At 38.5% G+C, this 22760-nt stretch overlaps 1 protein-coding gene across 3 annotated transcripts in view; it reads right to left on the bottom strand.

The window, feature by feature from the left end:
- Positions 1–22760, bottom strand: part of SLC39A11 (solute carrier family 39 member 11) — a 512505-nt gene that overhangs the window by 443775 nt on the left and 45970 nt on the right. For 2 of the 3 annotated variants that reach the window (XM_074224669.1, XM_074224670.1), the window contains exon 4: positions 7150–7308. The exons of the other annotated variant lie outside the window; for it this stretch is intronic. In XM_074224669.1, coding sequence (XP_074080770.1) covers positions 7150–7308 — 159 coding nt within the window. The remainder of the gene's footprint in view (positions 1–7149; positions 7309–22760) is intronic. 3 annotated transcript variants of the gene reach the window in all.

Genomic DNA, 22760 nt, shown 5'->3' with positions numbered 1-22760 from the left:
CTTAAGGAAAAAAAAATAAGAGATAGCAAGATTACATAATAAGATAATGGGTTGGGTTTTTTTTTAATTAAAGATAATAGTCTTTGGTTCAAACTCCACAATTCTTTCTCTGGATACAGATGGTATTCTCCATCACAGATATCCCAAAATTGTGTCTGATTGTTGCACTGATGGAATGAGCAAGTTCATTAAGGTTGATCATCACCCCCATGTTGCTGTTAGGCCATACAATGTTCTTCTGATTCTGCTCATCTCACTCAGCATCAGTTCATGCAAATCCCTCCAGGCTTTTCTGAATTCCCATCCCTCCTGGTTTTTAATAGAACAATAGTGTTCCATAACGTAGTACACATACCACAATTTGTAAAGCCATTCCCCAACTGATGGACATTCACTCAATTTCCAATTCTTTGCTACCACAAATAGAGCTGCTATGAATATTTTTGTACAAGTGATGCTTTTACCCTTTTTCATGATCTCTTCAGGGTACAGATCCAGTAGTGGTATTGCTGGATCAAACCCTTTATTCACTTTTAAAGTCTGGCTAACCTAGACATATTTCTGGTCATTGTACAAGTCATTCTATCTTCCTTTCTGCCTTCTGCCTCTTATAATCCCTGGTTCCCTTCAAACTTACCCCAGACATCACTTCCTGTAAATAACATTTTTTTTCCTGATCTCCCTAGCTTCTAGACTCTCCTCAAAAAAAAATTACCTTTATAAAACATAGATATCCCAAAAGTCTTGATGCAATTTTAAGCTTTAACATCAGAAATGAATGCTACAAATTTACCCCTCCCAAATTTTAAGTTTAATCATCTAAATTTCTTTTTTATTTATTGAGTTTTGTGAACTTTGAATAATAAATTTTTGTTTTTGTTTTTTTTAGGTTTTTTGCAAGGCAATGAAGTTAAGTAGCTTGCCCAAGGCCACACAGCTAGATAATTACCTAATTCATAATTAGGTAATTATGAAATGGAGATGGTAACAGTATATCCCTTCCAGAATTATTGTAAGGATTAAGTAATCATTATAAAGAACTACAGTACTCGGCAAACAGTAAGTGCTATATAAATGGTTAGCTATTATGTTATTATTAACTAGGTACATGAAATCTGAGGCTAGATTTGAACTCAGGCACTCCTGACTCCAGAGCTGGAGTTCCATCCACTGTGCCACCTAGCTGCCCCTTGAATAATAAATTTTTAATTTTAATAAGGTGGGTCACACTTGTCAATAAACACTGTATATATGGCAACTGCTATAAGACACTTTCTCATCACAGTGGACCAGTAGAGGTCCTCCTGATTGACCATTCAAGTCACCTAATCTATTTCCATTATAGTTTTTCTTGGACAGTCACATCAAAATACTCTTTTGATGACTACCAACAATTAAAATTCTTGAAAAATTCAAAAAATTGATTAGAATTATATATAGAAGAAAATCCCATTTATGTTGAATTTTAGTAGGACATATTAATATTTTCAAATTTTAAATAACATTTCAAATACTGGTCATTTAATGGAGGCCATTAAAGCTAAAAACTTCACTAAGACTTTTTTATATTAATGTATCTGAAAGCAAAAGATAGTGAGCAGATGGAGATAGAGCAAAGAAATATCTCCAATACCCTGGGAATGTAAGAAGAAATCAAGGGTTTTAAGCTGAGAAGTGACATGGTCAGACCAGTTAGGACTCTTCAAGTCCAAGCAGAAAAAATCTAATCCTTCCTTCCATATGAAAATGTTTCTTCACATTCTAAAAGGGAGTTATCAAGTCCAACACCCAAGTCTTTTCTCCAGGTTGTTGTTAAGTCATGTCTGACTCTTCTCATGATCTATTTGGAGTTTCTTTGGCAAAGATACTACCATGGTTTGCCATTTCCTTCTCCAGCTCATTTTACAGTTGAAACAACTGAGGCAAACAAGGTTAAGTGACTTGTCCAGGGTCACACAGCTAATAAATGACTAATGACTAATTTGAACTCAGAAAGAGGAGTCTTCTAGATTTCAGGTCCAGGTTCTATCTATTGTGCCCTTGTTAAATCTACCTGCCCAGGCTAAACTTCCCCAATTCCTTCAACTGGTGATCCTATGAGAGGGTTTCTAATGTCCTAACCTCCCTGGTCAAAGTTGATCAACATCCTTCCTAAAATGTGAAGCAGAAGTAGGCAAGCACAACACACCAGATAAAGTCTGCCACATCACACTGCAAATAATATTATGCTAATTGCTCAGGAAAGTCCTTCTTCAGTCTATTCTTCAAGAACATCAGTTTATAGGAGAGCTAGGTGGTGCCATAGCTAGAGCACCAGTCCTAGAATAAGGAGGACCTGAGTTCAAATCTGATCTCAGACACACACTAGCTGTGTGACCTTGGGCAAGTCACTAACCTTTCAATGCTCAGCTGAGTCAACACTAATTCTTGGTTGTTGTGAAGGGACAGAATAGCTCTGCATCTGTTTCCTCACCTGGAAGTTCCCTATATGAATGGCATCACAAGTTCAGTCCTCTGTTATCTTCTCTGTTTTTGCCAGTTTTTAACAAGTTCTCTGATACCCTAGCTCAATCTCCTTCACAATACTATTACAAAGATTTAAAAATAATCAAATGAATTTTTACAAACATCCTGTACTCAGACGTTTATACCATACTCCTAACCAAAAAACAAGTTTGGATTTACATAAGTCATTAAGTGAACAAGGATTTTTTATTGAGGATGCTAAGTACAAAGGATACAAAGAAAAAGTAAAAACAATCCCTTGCCTTCAAAGAGTCCATACTGCAATGGGGGAAAGGGATGACAATGTGTAAATAACTGGCAGGTATATTGATAGAGCAATGGACCTGGAGTCAGAAAGACCTGAGTTCAAATCAAACCTCAATTACTTACTAGCAGTGTGACTCTGGGCAAGTCATAGTCTCTATCTTCCTGGGCTTTTTTATCTATGAAATGGAGATGGTAACAGTATCTCCCTCCCAGAATTATTGTAAGGATTAAGTAATCATTATAAAGAACTACAGTACTCGGCAAACAGTAAGTGCTATATAAATGGTTAGCTATTATGTTATTATTAACTAGGTACATGAAAGAAACAGAGTAGATGGAAGGTGAAGGTGATCAATAAAGAAAGGCACTAGCAATTTTTTGTTTGTTTTAAAGCCTGGGTAGCCAGGAGCCAGAGCGCTACGCCTGGAGTCAAAAAGAGTCCTCTTCCTGAATTCAAATCCAACCTTAGACCTTACTGTGTGACTTTAAATGAGTCACTTCACCCCGTTTGCCTTCATTTCCTCATATGTAAAATGAGCTGGAGAAGGAAACGGGCAAAATACTCCAGTATCTTTGCCAAGAAAAACCCAGTAGGGTCACAAGAGTCTGACTGAGAGCAGAACTAAGAGAACACTGTAAACCTTAACATTATGAGATGATCAACAAGGAAGATGCAGCTCTTCTCAGCAGTTCAGAGATCTAGGATGCCTTTGAGACTTGGTATGGACATTGCCATCCACATCCAAAGTGAAAAAACAAAAACAAAAACTGTAGGGTCTGGGTGCAGAGCAAAGCATACTATGTTCTTAAAAACTTCTTTTGTGGTTTTCCTTTCTTTCTCATGTTTTTTTTTTTTCTTTCCCTTTAGTTTTAATCCCTCTAACACAACATTACTAATATGGTAATTTGTTAAATACAACTGTACATATACAACTTTTACCAGACTGTTTGCTGCCATGGGAAGGAAGAAGGGAAGGGAAGGTGGTAAAAAAAAATGTGAAACTCATACATTTCCAAATGGATGAATGTTGAAAAACTACTTTTTCAAGTAATTAGAAAAATAAAATAAAATTTAAATTAAAAACATTCTTAGAAATTATATTTCTTATATTAAGAACAACAACAACAACAAAGAATCAGACTGAAAAGGGCTGAACAACAAAATTCTGATCTTACCAACTAGAATTACAAGAGCTCCTCACAGGCTTTCCTTCACTTTATTTGACCTGCTCTATTTCCAACCTGGGTCAGGTCACTCCTGCTCTAGCTAAGTAAGTGGAACTCACTCTCTTTAAGGACAAACGTAGGACAAATGTAGCACAAACGCCCAATCTGCTCAGCCCTTTGCAGATCAGACCTGCCAAGCTCATCTGCCTTCCTCAGTCTCCCCAGTGGCAGGACCACCTCCAACAGAGAGATATGGGTTGGTACAAAGATGAAAGAAAGGGAAAAGCAAAGAAAGGAAGGAAAAAAGGAAATGGATGAAAGAGAAAGAAAAGTTCTATTAGGGTAAAAATCATGCAGTAACTAGTTACAGGGCCCAGTGAAAATGATTAACTCCATACAGCTGATCAAATATAGCCAGGGCTCCCTAATCCCAGGGAATGATGACCTACAGTAATTATTGTAAAGGACAAGGTTGCTAGAGACTGTCTTTGAACACTGCAATATTGAGCTTGGGGAGATGGGGGTGCAGAGAAGGGGAAAGCAGAAGACCTGCCCAGAGCTGCTAGAAGCTGACCCTCAGCGCTGAAGCTGCAAAGCCATCCTCCTAGAGGCCATGGCTCTGCGGGCTGTGCCCACCAGGGAAGACAGACCCAATGACCAGCTTACAGATTTGCCTGGGTGGTGCTGCTGGTGGCCCCAGGAATGGCACCTCACATCTAGAACCTCCCAGGCCCATTACTAAATGGATGACTTGACAGCCTGATTAAGGGCTCACAGGAAGATGGAACAACACATTGTCACCATGGTTACTGTTATTTAAAAAAAAACACAACCCTGATCACAGATAATCTTTCATTTAAAATTAAATGGGTTCTCAAACCACTTACACATTGTCCTCTCTGTTCCTCCCCTATGTCCAGGATGAGTGGAATTTCACCAAGCAGGAAGCATCCACCAAGTGACTTGGAACTCTTCTTTAGTCTTTGTTATTCCTTCAGAAAAAAAAATCTGAAAACCTAGGCTGCCTCTCTGGTCACTGGGATCACAGCCCCATTACACCGCAGAAAACATGAAGAGAGTAGCATACTATAACCCCTCTTTGGTCAAAGAGACCACATAGGCAGCAGCTTGCTATTTAAGTCTCCTCTGGCTTATTTTTTGCTGAAAAACAGAGGCAGCTAGGTGACCCAGTGAATAGAGCATCAGTCCTGGAGTCAGGAGAATCTGAATTCAAATTTGGCCTCAGATGTGTGATTCTTACAAGCTTGTGTGACCTTGGGCAAGTCATTTAACCTCACTGTCTCACAAAAACAAAACAAAACAAAAAATAACCTCACATGTAGGATTGTACATTTGCATTTACAGCCTTACTAAAGATCCTATAAGACTTAGAGATGGAAGGGACTGTTGATCATAAAATTGTAGATTTAGAACCTTAAGCCATAGAGTTAGAGCTAAAAGATACTTTATTTTTTAAAATTCAATTTATTTGAAGTTCCAAATTTTCTCCCTTCTCCACCTGTTCCCCCATCCATTGAAAAGCAATAGAAAACCTATTACAAATAGAAAATTTTGCAAAACAAACTTCCACATTAAGCCATGATTGAGAGGGGAGGGAAGGGAAGGCAGACATTGGGAGGCAAGAAAGAGAAAGATAAAAAATATGCTTTATCTGCAATCTTGAGTCCATCATCTCTTTCTCTGGAAGTGGATAGTACTTTTCATCATGAGTACTTTGGAACTTTGGTGGGTCATTGTATTAATCAGAGTTTCTAACTTCAAAATGAACTGAAGAGGCAGATGCTAACTTTTTATCATTTAACAGATGAAGAAACAGGTTCAGGGGCAGCTAGGTGGTGCAGTGGATAGAGTACTGGCCTTGGAGTCAGGAGTACCTGAGTTCAAATCTGGCCTCAGACACTTAATAATTACCTAGCTGTGTGGCCTTGGGCAAGCCACTTAACCCCATTGCCTTGCAAAAACTTTAAAAAAAAAAAAGAAAAAAGAAACTGAGGTTCAAGAAAATTAAATGACACGTTCTCTGAAGTAGTCTAAGTCATTCAATAACGAGCAGTGACCCAAGTGGATTTTCTTCTACAAGGTTTTAGGAATGATGGTTTTGAATATTACTTTCCTCTCAATCCAGAGAGCATCCCTAAAAACCATTTCCCATTGGTTCACTTCTGACAAGCTACTTATACCTGCAAGTCTCTGACTTTCTGCTCTACTGGCACACAAGGATAAGGGCCATGAGATCCTTTACCAGGATTCCAGGTTGTAGGTATGATGGAGTATGGGCCACAGCATTTGTTTTCATTTACATCAAGGCCTAGGCCCAGGTATCTTTACAGAACAATCACAACAAAATCACAGATATATACTTGAGCAGAAAGAACAATGACTTTGGAGTCAGAAGACCTGTGTTCAAACCCCAGCTTTGACACTCTCTATTTTTGTGACTTTGGGCAAGTTACTTCAATCTCTTTGGGTCCCCATTTCTTCATCTATAAAGATGTGTTGACCTTCAAAATTCTTTTGAGCTCTAACCCTATGATGCTCTTGCTGATTGTAAACAATGGCAAACCCAGCTATCAGTCCCATACAAAAGAAGAGGCTGAGATTTGACTCCCCCGAACCTATGGACCTCATCTACTCTGCATTCCCTTAGCACCCAATGACTTGATTTATACTGTCTTCTTTTAAACTTGATGAGAGGTTATGTTCTGTTAGTGCTCCTAAGGCATTTTCCCAGTATGTATTACATCTTCCTGACTATTCTATTAGCTCTCTGAAGACAGACCATATCTTCTACTTCTTTATTATTCATACTCAAATGTATACATGCCCACCCACACAGCAATAGTTCAGGTGTGCCTCTTTTTTTATAATAAATCTGACATACAAAAATCTGAACACACCAGACAGATAAATGGGCATGAGGAGGAGGAGGAGGATATTATTCACATCACAAAAAGATTCTTCCCTTTACAGAAGGATTCTCAGAAAGATTTCTTTAAAGAAAAACACAGTATTACAAATTTGCTTACAGATAATTACTTACTTGATAGAAAGTCTTACATTTAGACACACAGTTTTATGGGAATAAATGTCTTACGCAAAGCTAGGAACAGGCATCATTCCTGAACTCTACAACACTCTATCAGTAGTGTCACTAGCTCCAGGTCAAGCCTCAAGCTGAGTGGTACTCACCAAGTAAGGCATCAGAAGATCAGCCAGGTAGACAAAAGATGCTCCAAGGGTAAAGCCAACTGCCACAGGGAAGAAAGCAAAGGCACCAAAATTTCCTGAGGATTCTGCCATTTCAATTGCAGGGGCCAGAAGAGACCAATAGGAAGCAGCTAGCATGACCTGAAGAAAGCAACCCACCAGAATTATTCGGTCACAAAATAGCATCCATGAAGGCTCATTAGCATCAGCCCAACTGTGTCTCTATAGATTCTTCCCTCTCTGAATCAATAGTGAGGTTCAAGCATTGTCCACTATATCCCACCCCCATTTCCCCTTCCACTGTAAAAGTTCTTCCTTGTATGCCTCTATTAGGTGAGAATTTTTTTCCATTTTACCTCTACTTCCCCCTTTCTCCCAGTGCAATATAATTGATTCAGACCAATGCCCTCTATCTATGTAAATTCCTTCTAACTGTCCTAATAATGATGGAGTTCTTAGGAGTTAGATGTATTATCTTCCAAGATAGGAAAACAGTTTAGCATTATTGTGTCTGATAATTGCACTTTCAAAATTTACCTTTTTATACTTCTCTTAAGAGAGTCTTGTATTTGAATGTTAAATTTTCTTTTTTCAGCTCTGGTCTTTTCATCAGGAATGCTAGAAAGTACTCAATTTCATTAAATATCCACTTTTTTCCCCTGAAGGATTATGCTCAGTTTTGCTTGGGTAGGTGACTCTTTACTTGTAATCCTAGTTCCTTTGACTTCTGGAATATCATATCCTCAGCCCTCAATTCCTTTAATGTAGAAGGAACTAAATTTTAAAAGACATTGACTATGGCTATATATGAATCATTTCTTTTTTAACTACTTGAAGTATTTTCTCTTTCATCTGGGAGCTCTAGAATTTGGCTGGAGTTCTTTTATTTTGGGATCTCTTTCAAGAGATAAATGGATTATTTCAATTTCTATTTTACTCTGCATCTAAGATATCAAGAAATTAAGTATTTCGTGATAATTTTTTGAAATATGACATCTAGTTCTTTCTCTGATCATGGCTTTTAGGAAGTCTAATAATTATTAATTATTTCTCCTCAATATATTTTCCAGGTCAGTTGTTTTTTGATGAGATATTTCACATTTTCTTCTATTTTTTCCATTCTTTTGACTTAGTTTCTTAATGTTTCATGGAATAATTAGCTTCCACTTATATACTTCCAAGTTTTTTTGGGGTTTTTTTAGGTTTTTGCAAGGCAAACAGGGTTAAGTGGCTCGCCCAAGGCCACACAGCTAGGTAATTATTAAGTGTCTGAGACCGGATTTGAACCCAGGTACTCCTGACTCCAAAGCCGGTGCTTTATCCACTATGCCACCTAGCCACCCCCACACTTCCAAGTTTTAAGGAATTCTTTTCTTGGGTGAGATTTTGTAACTTTTTCTATTTAACTAATTCTGCTCTTAAAGAGTTTTATTCTTCAGTGAATTTTTGAACCTCTTTTACCCTTAGGCCAGTTCCGTTTTTAAGGCAATATTTTCTTCAGGACTGACTCCCTATTCATAATTTTCTTTTTTTCTTTCTTCATTTCTTTTCCCAATTTTCCTCTTCCTCTATCACTCATCTCTCTCTCTCTCTCTCTCTCTCTCTCTCTCTCTCTCTCTCTCTTTTTTGGTTTTTGCAAGGCAATGGGGTTAAGTGGCTTGCCCAAGGCCACACAGCTAGGTAATTATTAAGTGTCTGTGGCCAGATTTGAACTCAGGTACTCCTGACTCCAGGGCCGGTGCTCTTATTCACTGCGCCACTTAGCCGCCCCTTACTCATCTCTTTCTTTCATTCTAGGAATTCTTATTGGATTTAGATCCAAGTAGCATTTTTTTGAGGGGTTTTTTGGCAGTCATATTCACATTGTTGATTTCTGAGTTTATATCTTGGTCTTCTGTGCTACCATAGTAGTTTTTAATGATCAAATTATTTCTTTGTTGTTTGTTCATTTTTCAGTCTATTTCTTGACCTTGAACTTTAAAACATTAGGCTCTGCTCACTTGGGAGAGGAATGCACTATTCCAAAGCTTTTCCATGCTCTTTGTTTCAAAGCTTGTGAGATATGGTCACTCATCTTCTGGTCGATTTATCAGCTATCCTTGACTCTGAAAGTGCCTTTGGTCCTTGCAGCCATAAGTGCTATCACTCCTTTTTGCTCTGGCTCCTGCTCCCTTGCAACTGACAACCAACATTCCTTTCTTCCTGCTCTGGAACTGCAACCCAGAACTGAGTATGAACAACAGCTGTCAATCAATGCCAGCAAAGGGCTCCCTGGAATCTGTTTTTGACCAACTGTCCAACCTCAACATCTCTGTGTCTATAGTTCCAGCTGCTGTTGCTACTGCCATATACGGTGGTCCTGGACATCCCTCTACCCTGGTGTTAAAACTTCTCCTGCCAACCTCCTAAATGTTTCCTTCTGTTTTTTTTTGTTGGTTCTGCCACTTGAACATTTTATTTAGAGCATTATTTCAAAGTTGTTTGGCAGAGAATGTCAAGAGAATTCACCTGGGCTCCCTCCAAGACCCTTCTTGTAGCAGTGACTTGGAAGAGGCTCTCTTAAGTATTGTTCCTTATGCCACAGACATGAATGTAAGTTCTTCAAGAAGACAAGAATAAGTCAAGGGAAAAGCACAGGCATTAAGTTGGTCTCTACATCAAGCAGATAGCATTCTGGAAAAGGATCTCACATTCATCTCAGGCTCCACTTCTAAGATACCCAGTCCAGGGGATGGCCAGCTCTGAAAGGCTCTAAGTCATCCCAGATTCCTATCCTTGGTATACCAAAGGTAGCCTTTGCTTCTGACAATTCAGTTATCAGGAAGGCAATGCCCATGCCATCCACAAATTTATCTTTGTGTGTGCCTCCTAGTCCACCATCTTGATATGAAGAAAAGTAAGTTAAAAAAAAGTCCAATTCCTAAGGACTTACCGTATTTCCCCATGTATAAGAGGCATCCTTTTTCAAAAAATTTGGGGTCTAAAACCTGGGAGCATCTTATACAGTGGTTATAAATTATTTTACTTGCATTTCCCACTTTTTTGCACTTGTTTGTCTTTGCACTCATTGTTTCACATTTGTTATTATGTTATATTTATATATCTTACACATTTATATTATATTAATATAATATGTCAAATTATGTATGTCTTACATTACATATAACTTAATATTATATAATATAATATTAATATATTACTATATTTATATACATAAGTGTTATGTAACTGGTACTTAGGTTACTTTTGCCATGTTCTGCTAAGAAATGGCTCCAAAAAGATCTTTGTGCAGTGCTGAATTCAAGTTCAAAGAGATCCAGTTTGCAAAAGTGAATGGAAATCATGCTACTGAAAGTCAGTTTGGTACCCCTCCAATTTAGAAAACAATCTGAGACTGGCTACAGGAAAAGAAAACCCTACTGAAAATGCTATGGCAGAAGAAGGCCATAGAGGCAAGTCAGCAAAATGCCTGACCTAGAGAGGGAATTGAAGAGATGAATTGAAGGGCAAAGGGCCACTGGAGTCCCTGTGTCCACAAAGATGGTTCAGCATGAGGCCAGAGGAATTGCTGATGAAAAAGAAGCAACTGATTTCCTAGGAGGACATAATTGGTGCTTCAGCTTTATGAAATGGAATGGACTAAGAGTGTGTCCACACACCAGACTTGCTCAAAAGATGCCTGAATGCTCTGAGCAGAAGGTCCTTGAATTTTGTGATGAATAAAACTTGAGTTCAATAACTTTATATAATACATTTTTTCAAATTTCAGCCCCAAAATTAAGGTGCATCTTATATATGGGGAAATATGGTAACATCTACTTTATTGTTTCTGGAACCTCTGGTGTCAGAACTTTAAGTGATCCTGCACTTCTAAGAGTCTGAGAGAGTGAGCACTAACAATGAATGACTCTGGCCTCAGCCATCTCAGTACTTTGAAGGATGGGAATCCCTATCAGTTGAAGGCTCTTAAAATCTTATAGCAAGTAAATTCAGTGGTCTTGACCATGATTCCATCTGCTAGGGTGAAATTCTCTCACCCTCTTTTGCCTCCCCACGTTCATCCCTATTCAATTTCAAATTCAAGCTCTCCTCCACCTTCCAGTTATTATTGTTCCATCTGAAAGTTCCACTTGTCTGTAAAGAAACTCCCTTTTTTTATTCCCATTCAGTTTAGTAAACATGTATTTCTTTAATTGGTATGCATTTATTATGTAGATCCTATACACCAAGCACTGAAAACTAGAAATACCAAGCCCTGGACATGCAAAAACAATGAGTGAAACAATTCATAAAGAGCTTCACAGTCTTTTTAGCTTTTTGTGCGAATAAAAACCTGCCTCCTCCCAGAAAGCACAGGGTAGTACCTAGCCCACAAATCCCTCCAGAACTGAAGATTCCTTTTCTCAAGTCTCCTTAAATACTGGGCAGTCAGTTGGTCACCCAGTCAACTAACAGCTATCAAACCCCAGGTATATTCATTCCCAGCCTGGAGGAAAAGGAAAAGGAAAAGGCTTCACTGTCACTTCCAAGGTTCAACAGCCTCCCTTCCTCTGAGGATCACTTCATTTATTTTTATCACTGAATCCAAATCTTAAGTCACAGTCATCCATCAAGCATCCATCTTACTCTCCTTTTTTCACATAGTTCAATATCTAGTTAAGTCTTTCTCTCCAATCCCACTCCTGCCTTCATGTATGGAGACTTCAGGTGATCCCACCTTGAACACTGTTTATTTCCACAACCAAGAACTATAAATCCTTTCCTTAATTCTAAAATTTTCTATCCTTCCTTCTCTCATTCAACAGGATTTCTCTTAACCAATTTCTCTGGTTCATAGTGACCTTACAACTCTTCCACCCCCATTTGTTCTTCAAGTTCATTACCACCTACTCTGGCCCCACTGCTCTCCTATCACATTCCTGCTATTTTATGGGTAAACATTTTAGCCATTTTCTATCAATCCTTGAATCACTTCCCCTACTGCCTTTTTATCAGTCATGCCTTATCAAACTCCAATTCTGGGTCACTCACACTATTTATTCACCTTCTCCTCTACCCTAACATCCTGTTAAACATTCCTTTAAAAATCATACCATTATGCCTACAAATCTACATGATTTCATCTCCACTGAATTCTTACTGCTACACATTAATTCTTTTATTCTTCTGACTCTCAACAGACTCTCTTTAGCAGCTGTTCAAAAGCTCTTCTTTCTGAAACTTCATCACTTTCTCAGTCAAGTACCTTGCTCCTGATTTTACTGTTAAAAAATGAGACCATCTGCTGAAAGTTCCCTCTTCCTCCATAATTCACATCACCAAAAACCTCCTTCTTTATATCTATCATTTTCTCCTTTGCTATAGTCTCTGATAAAGAAGTGGCCCTTCATAAAAACATCACTCATACAAAAATATTCATAGCAGCCCTGTTTATGGTGGCAAAGAATTGGAAATTGAATGAATGTACATCAATTGGGGAATGGCTTAATAAATGGTGATATATATATATATATATGTGATGGAACACTCTTGTTTTAGAAAGCAGGGGGATGGGAATTCAGGGAAGCCTGGAAGGATTTGCATGAACTGATGCTGAGTGAGATGAGCAGAATCAGAAGAACACTGTACACCCTAACAGCCTGTAGGTTGATGATCAATCTTAATCAATTTGCTCATTCCATCAGTGCAACAATCAGGGACAATTTGGGGATATCTATGATGGAGAGTACCATCTGTATCCAGATAAAGAATTGTGGCATTTGAACAAAGACCAAAGACTATTACCTTTAATGTAAAAAAATTATTATGTAATTTTGCTTTCTCTTAGACGTTATTTTTTCTTCCATAAGAATATTTCTCTCTCATTACATTCAACTGAGATCAATGTATACTATAGAAACAATGTAAAGACTAACAGACTGCCTTCTGTGAGGGGGTGGGGGGAGGGAAGCAAGATTAGGGGGAAAATTGTAAAATTCAAAATAAATAAGAAATGCCCCCCCTTTTAATATAAGGCAATGGCTTTTAAGTGACTTGCCAAAGGTCACACAGCTAAGTAATTATTAAGTATCTGAGGCAGGATTTGAATTCAGGTCCTCCTAACTCCAGGGGTAGTGTTCTATCTACTGTACCACCTAACTGCCCCATGGTCCTTTTTGATAAAGTCAACACTTCCACCTTTTTTTTTAAATCTTCTATCTGTTCTTATTCATTGACTACCATCTTTCTGCCCACAAAAATGTCTACTTCTCCCCCATCCTTAAAAAAAAGTTCATAACTTTGCAACTCCCCAAGCTATCACTCTCTGTCTCTAACCTTTTACACTCAAAGTTTTAGAACAAGTCAACTATATTCATTGCCCTTATTTCCTAACTTTCCATTCAATTCTCAATATCCTGCAATCTAACTTCTGACCCCACCACAAACCCACATCACTCTCCTCATGGCCACCAATAATATCTACTAAATTCAAAGGTCATTTCTTAGCCCCAATATTCGGGGGGTTTTTAGGTTTTTTTATTTTGTAAGGCAAACAGGGTTAAGTGGCTTGCCCAAGGCCACAAAGCTAGGTAATTCTTAAGTGTCTGAGACCGGATTTGAACCCAGGTACTCCTGACTCCAGGGCCGGTGCTTTATGCACTACGACACCTAGCTGCCCACTTAGCCCCAATATTCTACTTGAACTCTCTGCAATTTTTGACATTATCAATCACCTCCTCCTCCAGAACACAATCTCCTGCCTTGGCTTGTGACATTTCTCTCTTGGTTCACCTTCTATCTGGCAAATATTCCATTCTGATCTGCTTTGCTAAATCTTCACCCTCTCCCACTCTAGAAATGGTTAGTCAATAATAAGTTATTAAAACACCTATGTGCAAGGCACCATGTTAAGCACTGAAGACACAAAAAAAGGCAAAAGAAAAAATATAGGCACCCCCCTCCCAGTCTCTTTTCTAGGCCCATTTCTTCATCTCTCCCTACATTTTTTTTTTGGCAAGGCAATGGGGTTAAGTGACTTGCCCAAGGTTTCACAGATTAGTAATTATTAAGTATCTGAGACCAAATCTGAACTGACTCTAGAGCTGGTGCTCTATCCACTGCACCAACTAGCTGCCCTTCTCCCTATCTTTTTTTCCTGCCTAAGGGGCCATCTCCAGTCATCCTGATTTATAAATCACAGGACTCAAATAGTTCTGGAAAAAACAGTGAGGCTAGTAATGTTGCTCACCCCTCCCTTATTTCAATTCATTTGCAAGTCATGACATAACCTTCCTGACCTTAGGGTCCTTTTCCAGAATGAAGGATAAACAATGATCTGTGAGTAGTAGTGGCTGGTCCTCTGACCAGTTACAATTGGATGCTACAGCTTCTTCTTTCCTTTCTTCCTTCTTTCCCTCCCTCTCTTCCTTCTTCCCTTTCTTATGTCACTCCCTCCTCTCCCTCTGTCCACATAGGGAAGTAATCATACTCTTACCTACTGGTGCTCTGCTCAAAGGAATATAATTTTAACTGCTGAAACTTTGCAAGATATCTTGAGTTTACCAGCTAGATTTCCTTTTTTTTTCAAGGCAATGGGGTTAAGTGTCTTGCCCAAGGCCACACGCTAGGTAATTCTTAAGTGTCTGAGACCGGATTTGAACCCAGGTATTCCTGACTCCAAGGCCAGTGCTCTATCTGCTGCACCACCTAGCCGCCCCCCTCTTTTTCTTAATTTAAATTTATCTTTCCAATTACATGCAATGGTAGTTTTTCAACATTCATTCATTTGCAAATTTATGAGTTCCATGTTTTTCTACCACCCTCTTCCCTTGTAGTTGAACAGTCTGGTAAAAGTTATACTTGTCATGTTTAACATATTTAGCAATTAGCCATGTTGTGGAAGAGGAATTAGAACTAAGGAGAAAGGAAAAAACCATGAGAATGGAAGCAAAAACATAAAAGAAGTTACATAGTATGCATTCAGACTCCATAGTTTTTTCCCTCTGGATGTGGATAGCATTTATCCATAACAGATCTCTCAAGATTGTTAAATTTCTTTTTAAGGACAAAGCCTTAAACTCAAATGACTTTGGCTTTCATGGATTAGCCAAGAGTAGGTCCCAGCCCAAGTCTCATTTGGTCATTGTTTGGGTTCAGAAATCTCAGAGTGAGTATGAATAGCAGCAGTTTCTGTTTTAGCCAGAAACCCTGAGGCTTTCCCCTCCCAGAATTTTTTTTTTTGGGGGGGGTGTTTTTGGTGTTTTATTTGTTTGTTTTGACTAGATAGATAATTGTTTGTCTCATTTCTTACCCAGCCTTAATTATTGAATGGGTGTTGCCTCAATCACACTGAGACCTGGGAAAGACCTTAGGTCAGGATCTCCCACTGCATCTGGACCATCTCCAGTTGTCTTGATCTTTATCTTGCCAATGGACCCAGATGGCTCAAGAGAAGAGAATGAGGCTTATGACTTTGTACAGCATCCCTTTACTTAAATCCAATTTACTTCCAAGACATAGCATCAATTCCCTGATGTCATGCCACCTACAGGATTTTCTTGGCAAAGATACTGGAGTGGTTTGCCATTTCCTTCTCCAGTTAATTAAGGCAGAGGTTAAGTGACTTGCCCAGAGACACAGCTAGCAAGTATCTGAGATCAAGTCTGAATTCAGGTCTTCCTGAGTTCAGGTCCAGATTCTATACACTGAGTCATCTAGTTGTCCCTCATATGTTCTATCCCTCTTTTTTTCTATCCCTCTTAAAAGTTCTTCAAATACAGAAGATGTTTAATTTTTGTCCTTGTATCCTTATGACTAACTAGCAAAATTCTTGCAAAGAGTAAGAGTTTATTTAACAAATATTTGCTAGGTTGGATACAATTAATAAAAGTTTTTTATTATGAATATAACAAACAACAACAAATATTAACATTTCATTATTCAAGGAAGGAAAAAAGAGCATTGTATATAAAACTATGACCTTTTGCTATAAACTTTTCTTATTTTCTCTCTCTCCTTCTGAACTTTCTTCTCTCTTCCATACTTTTTCTTAAAGGTGGAACTAATGTTCTGTTCTTTTTTCTTTTTCTGTATCATTATCATCACTCATCCATCCTCTTCCTTTCAAATAAAAGTCATTCTCCTTCATATCCAAGCATATAGTCAAGCTCAAAAAGATAAATCTGAAAGTATATATCTCATTCTGTACCTCTAATTCACCACCTCATTGCCAAGAGACAGGAGAAATGCATGCTTCATCACCAGTCTTCTAAAGTCATGAGTGATCTCTATACTGATCAGACTTCTGAAATATTTCAAAGTTGTTTCTCTTTATGCTATTGTGGTCAAAATGCCTGAGGTACAATCCTAGATTGGTACATCTATAAAAGGTTCTAACTCTCTGACTCATCTTGAATATAAAATAATGCCAGCCATAACCACTTGGAAAGCTGTGCATAGAGTTGCTCTCCTGAGACAATTCCGTACATTGCTTCATTTCTCTGGATGACAACAAAGATGGAGACTAAGTCACTGGCAATAAATTAATAAAGGTCCCTTTTCAGTGTGTGTATATATGGGTATGTTTATACATATCCCTGGTGGTATGAATATTATCAATAAGCCTCATATTTAGATCAGTAAACTGTAGAGCTGGGACAAGCAGATCCTCCCACTCAGTTCCTGTTTCTGGTCAGAAGCACCTTCTGCTTTCAGCTCATTAATGAGAAGAGATGACAATCATACCCTGATCCCGTTGTTCTGGCCTCATGTTACCCACTCTACCAACTTCTCCAGCCTTTCTTGGATGACTCACTATTTAGTCAGTATTTAGGGGGTACCTTAGCTGGATCTTTTTATTGTAATTATTGATATTATATTAATGTAAAAATGAGAAATTAAGTACTGTGCAGAGAAAGATAGAATTGGAGTCCAAGAGGCCTTAGTTTAAATTCTGCTCTGAACCTTACCAAGAGAGTGACCAACATGGACAATATACCTAACCTTTAGGTCTGAGGCTGATGGGGGACATTCCCATACTGACAAAATTCACAAGTGCCTATTGTATTAACTTAAAATACCAAAAATACATTCTAGTTTCACTAAGCAAATTTTCACCAACATTACCAGAATGGTTCTTTCATATATACACTTTATTTTTTTTATTTGTTTTTGCAAGGCAATGGGGTTAAAGTGACTTGCCCAAGGTCACACAGCTAGGTAATTATTAAGTGTCTGAGACCAGATTTGAACCCAGGTACTCCTGACTCCAGGGCCGGCGCTCTATCCACTGTGCCACCTAGCCGCCCCCCACAGTGCTACTTTCAACAGAAATAGATCATTTCAGGAAATAGGTGAGAAATATAAAGAGTTAGTTCTGTTTTAGATAAGTGGAGTTTAAGATGCCTTATCTGATAAGTTAATTGTGTATGATTAACAGCTTAAAAGAGTTCACATAGAAACAGATAGAAATCATCATTGATGATCATGGGGGTAGCTAGGTGGCACAGTGGATAGAGCGCCGGCCCTGGAGTCAGGAGTACCTGGGTTCAAATCTGGTCTCAGACACTTAATAATTACCTAGCTGTGTGACCTTGGGCAAGTCACTTTAACCCCATTGCCTTGCAAAAAAAAACAAAAACAAACTAAAAATGAAACGATCATTGAACCAAAGGGAATTTATGAGGTCTATGAGAAGATAGACAATGATGATTTTTGTTCTTCATTCTCAAAGAAGAACTTGATATTAGGGAGGAAGGGCAAGTTGTGTTAAGTCATCAGTCTCACTTTCTCCTCCAGGGCCAACTGGGTCCAGAGGGTCAGGATAAGTGGAGATGGCCCTGGATGCAAGGCAATCAGAATTAAATGACATGCCCAAGGTCACACAGCTAGTAAGTGTCTGAGCTAGAATTTGAACTCAGATCCTCCTGACTAAAGGGCTGGCATTCTAATCATTATGCCATCCATCTGTCCCTTTATCTTCTCTCACTGAGGGGCAGCTAGGTGGTACAGTGGCTGGAGCACTGACCTTGGAGTCAGGAAGATAGAAGTTCAAATCCAACCTCAGACTCTTGCCACTTACTAGCTCCAGTCATTCTAATTTATATCTGGTCACTGGATCCAGATGGCCCTGGAGGAAAAAAATGAAACTGGTGACTTAACACAGCATTCAAACCAAATCATGTGCTTATCATGGCATCACCTCCCTGATATCATGGTCTTCTTCCCATCTAGACCTTATTTAGTGAGAGAAGATAAAGAGAAAAGAAAAGAGCCAGGACAAAGTCTTTAGATAAACCCACAAGGGGGCTAACTAACTGTCCAGAGATTGGGAGGTGTATCTGTCCTGCCTCTCAAGCCAGTCCCCACTCTATTAAAACATGTCACTGCTAGAAATTCCACCAAAACACATTATGTGATCCTGATCTTCAAAACCCCAGGCAAATTGCTAAAGGAATTCATATCTGATAATGTTAATAATTTCCTTCTAGTGTCAGAGGCACCAGAGGAGTAATTTAAAATAATCAGCCAAATGTATAGCCCTCAGCAGGTAAACCATTTTGTTTTTACTTTAGCATTCATTATGGGAGAATTTCATTCTGTAAATATAAACTAATTTGTGGGAAATTCTCCTAAGGGATGGATTGGAGCATTACCATAGATGGGTGCAATTAAATATTGATTTATTACAGTCAGCAGGAAAAAAGAAGGTAGATAGAGATGGCATCTAAAAAATTTCCTTTGCTGTAAAATCAAATTAAAAAGAGAAATCCCTGAATTTAGAACACAATTGTGGCTGCATGTCAATCAACTCTTTCTGGAACACCTTCTGAAGTAAGCACCCAACATTATACTAGACATGATGGGGATACTAGAATGTGCAGTCACTTCAGTGTTTCTATAACCTCATCCACAATGTTCCCTCCAACAATATAAATCACCATCAACTCATGACTAGCAATTCTGGCCAACTTTTGGCCATTCTCTCACCCAAGTTTTCCATCAGGGTTGACCCTCGAGTTTCCAGTGGTATACAGGTATCCCAAAAATCTTCGATGTGACAAGCCCAGTTAAGCCACAAAATAGTGCTGGACTTAAAAGTCAGGAAGACTTGAGTTCAAATCCAGCCTCAGGTACTTACTAGCTGTATGACCTTGAACAAGTCATTTAACCTCTCTCAACCTCAGTTTCTTTATCTATCTTTATCAGAGGATAGCTGTGAGATCAAATAAGTTAACAGGTAAAGTGTTTTGCAAACCTTAAAGTACTATATAAAATGTTAATATTATTAGCCATTTTAAAGCATATATAACATAATTAACATATTAAGATAAGTGTAATGAGAATACAGGGGCTCAGTTAGAGTTAGGTCACCCAAGACCACTGCTCCAGGTCATATTGCTGCTGCTATTCCTCCGAATTAGATTTGGGAGTCACTCTCCTTAGATTCGAGGAGTTTCCACAGAAACCTTCACTGTGCCAACAACCATCATCCAAAGTGTGACTCCACCTATCTAGCAGCTGATCACCAACCCCAAAAGGGCATCTCAGTTCTGAGGTAACCTGACATGGCACCTGGCCACCAATCCATCATCATCTTTTAAGTGCTAGCCAATTAGTAGACAATTGTACCAGCTGCTAAGGGCTCTCCCCAAAACCCTTCGTCTCTAGCTCCAAGCTGTTTCTAATGCTGGCAGATCAGGGAACAGATCCTGCCAACTTCTGACAAGGAGTTGATTACAGGCACCAATAATCATTCTAGTCCTATCCAGGAAGAGCTCCAGAAATCTTGGCATAATTTCTTAACAAATGCTTGCTGATTGAATGACTGATTGATTAATTCCTTTCTCTCAACCAAGGGAAACTTCATCCTAAAGCTTCAAGTCTTTGATCCCCCCCCCCCCCCCCCCCCCCCCCCCCCCCCCCCCCCACCACCTAGACTCAAAGGGAAAACAAGCGGTGAGTCAATCTGATAATGCATAGTAAAATGACTTTAAGGAAAGAGTTCTGAAGTTGTTTGGGTGTCATGGACCCCTTCTCAGAATGACAATTTTAAATTTATAAAATATACAGAATTATAAAGTAAACCAATAATATTGAGATAAATTATCAATTTTTTTAAAGTCCAAAGACCCCCAGGTAAAGAAGTCATAAAGGGCAAAAGGCATTGTGAAAACAAGAACAATGTGGTTACTTTACTTTTAAGTCAGTAGTCAGGGGCAGCTAGGTAGTGCAGTGGAGAGAGCACCAGCCCTAGAGTCAGGAGGACCTGAGTTCAAATCCGGCCTCAGACACTTAATAATTACCTAGCTGTGTGACTTAACCCTTTTGCTTTGCAACACCCCCCCACAAAAAAGTCAGTAGTCAATAAAGAATGAATATACCTAGACATGAGGGAACAAACATGGGGCATAAATATATATGTATAAATGTGGTTGCACATGTTCAGGGACAAGTAAACAGTTGTGAATCTGTTAGCCCATATCCTGTACAAGTATCACTGACAAACCATTTTAAAGACCACCTCTTCCAAACTCCAATTCACTTCACCACTTATGAACCTATTGTTATCAAGTAGGTAGTGTGTCTAAAGGATGAAGAATGGGGTTATAATCCTGTCACTATAGGCTAAACACTAGCTATTTGAACCTAGCCTTGGGGAATTCCTTAGGAAATATCTAAGACTAAGTAACTAACAAGTACAATCTGAACTTGGAAAAGTTCTCATACCAGGAGTTTTATTTCATAAATAATTTATTGTATTCAAACTAGTAATATGCTTGTCTGCTGGCCACTTTATACATCTCTTCCATACCTGACTTCTTCCATTCCTCCCTCCACAAGGCATCAGAGGGACTATAGTCTATCTCTCCCCACATACAGATTCTTCATCCCATCTTATAAATTTGAAAATCCTCAAATTAGAGATATTTCCTGGCATAAATACAACTTGTTAAATTAAGCTAAATTAAATCTCTGAGAAATGTCTGAATTGTTTCATAGAAATAACAAGTTTTACCCTGGATGAGTGTCTTTCTTTATCAAGAGAATCAAAAAGATTGGTCTTCTTATATCCCTAGATAGAAGACTTCTCACTGCAGATTTGGACACTTCATACCAATATTTTAGGCATAAAAAATAAGCACACACTCAGGATTTATACATAATCAAAATGAGTCTACAAAGGCTAAAGAAATACCATGAGTCAGTTTTCTCAATTAACATGACTCCTCAGAAACAAATGGGTCAATGTATGGCAGCTATTAAAGCAAAAATGAGATGCTATGTCCCCTTAAGAATGAAATAACACATGTAAAATACTTTGTATAAATGCAAACTATTGCTATCATCATCATTATCATTATTACTATTAAATGGGCAAAACTTCCCAACTTATCCGGATGGCATTGAATTTCCCCAAGGAGGTACACTCAATCTTCCCCTGAAGAGATTTATATAACCAATTCTTCATGATACAGGCTAATGAGTGATTAGATAACTGAGCCAAAATAAATAAAAGCTACAGATTACACAAAATCATCTCTGAGTTGCTGGCTACAAGTCACAACTACAACCAGTAAGGACAAGGTTACCTAATAACCTTTGGATATATTATTTCATATAGCTAGGGGTCTATGGATACTTCTGGTCCTTGATAAGAGAACTCCTTCCAATTGTGCAAGATCTTCTCATCTTATACCACTTTTGCCCATGGTCTCCCATGAATCTACCATATGGGAACATCTAATACACTAAAGTTCCTCCTCTAGATTTCCAGACATTACAGATATACCAATAAGACAAGCAACCTCCTCATGGCATTTTCCTTTTCTTTTCATATCCTTTTCTTCCACAAAGTCCTATTCTGATATTTCACAACAAAGAGGTGACCCAAGGTCTCCAAGAGTGTCTAAGGGCAGAATGGCCTCCAGCAGCACCTACCATGCCTGAAAGACTTCACGTATACTCCCAGGAAATAGGCTAGGTCTACTTTCCAATGAAAAGTCCACTTAAGTACAGAGAAGCTCATCATATAAAACAATGAATTCTTCACTCATGGCAAAATACAAAACTTTAAGGCATAAAAGGAATTTAAAAGATATGTATTGCAGAAAGTCTAGCCCAGGCGTGTCCAACATGCAGTTCATGGGCCCCAGGTGTCCCTCAAAGTCCATTTTTATAGCATTATTACATTTTATTATTATACTCATTGATAAATATGATAACGAATACATTATAGTCATAAATAATAAATTTTATATGCAGCCCTTAAATTTTTATTGGGCAATGAGGCCCAGAAGAGCTAAAAGGTTGGACATCTAAGGTCTACACCAACTAAAAAACACCTAAAAAGTAGTGCAGGGCAACAAGGGCCTTGCCCTTTTACAATCTTCTTTTGCTAAGTCTCTGAGATGTTCCTTGGTCTGGGGCAATGATTCACATGATCAACCAAGTCTCCTTGGAAACTATGGCTCCCCCATATACCTGTTGGCTTTTCATATTTAAATGGTTCCCTTGGTTTCAGTTTTGTATATTGACAGTATGACTGAGGATAAGTCTCTACTTTGTCCCTTAATAGACAAATCTTCCTTACCAATCCTCCATTTATCTTATAG

The sequence above is a fragment of the Macrotis lagotis genome, chromosome 2 (genome assembly GCF_037893015.1).
Source record: "Macrotis lagotis isolate mMagLag1 chromosome 2, bilby.v1.9.chrom.fasta, whole genome shotgun sequence".
NCBI lineage: Eukaryota > Metazoa > Chordata > Mammalia > Peramelemorphia > Peramelidae > Macrotis > Macrotis lagotis.
Note: the sequence above shows the minus strand (reverse complement) of the source record. Positions and strands in the feature narration are given on the sequence as shown.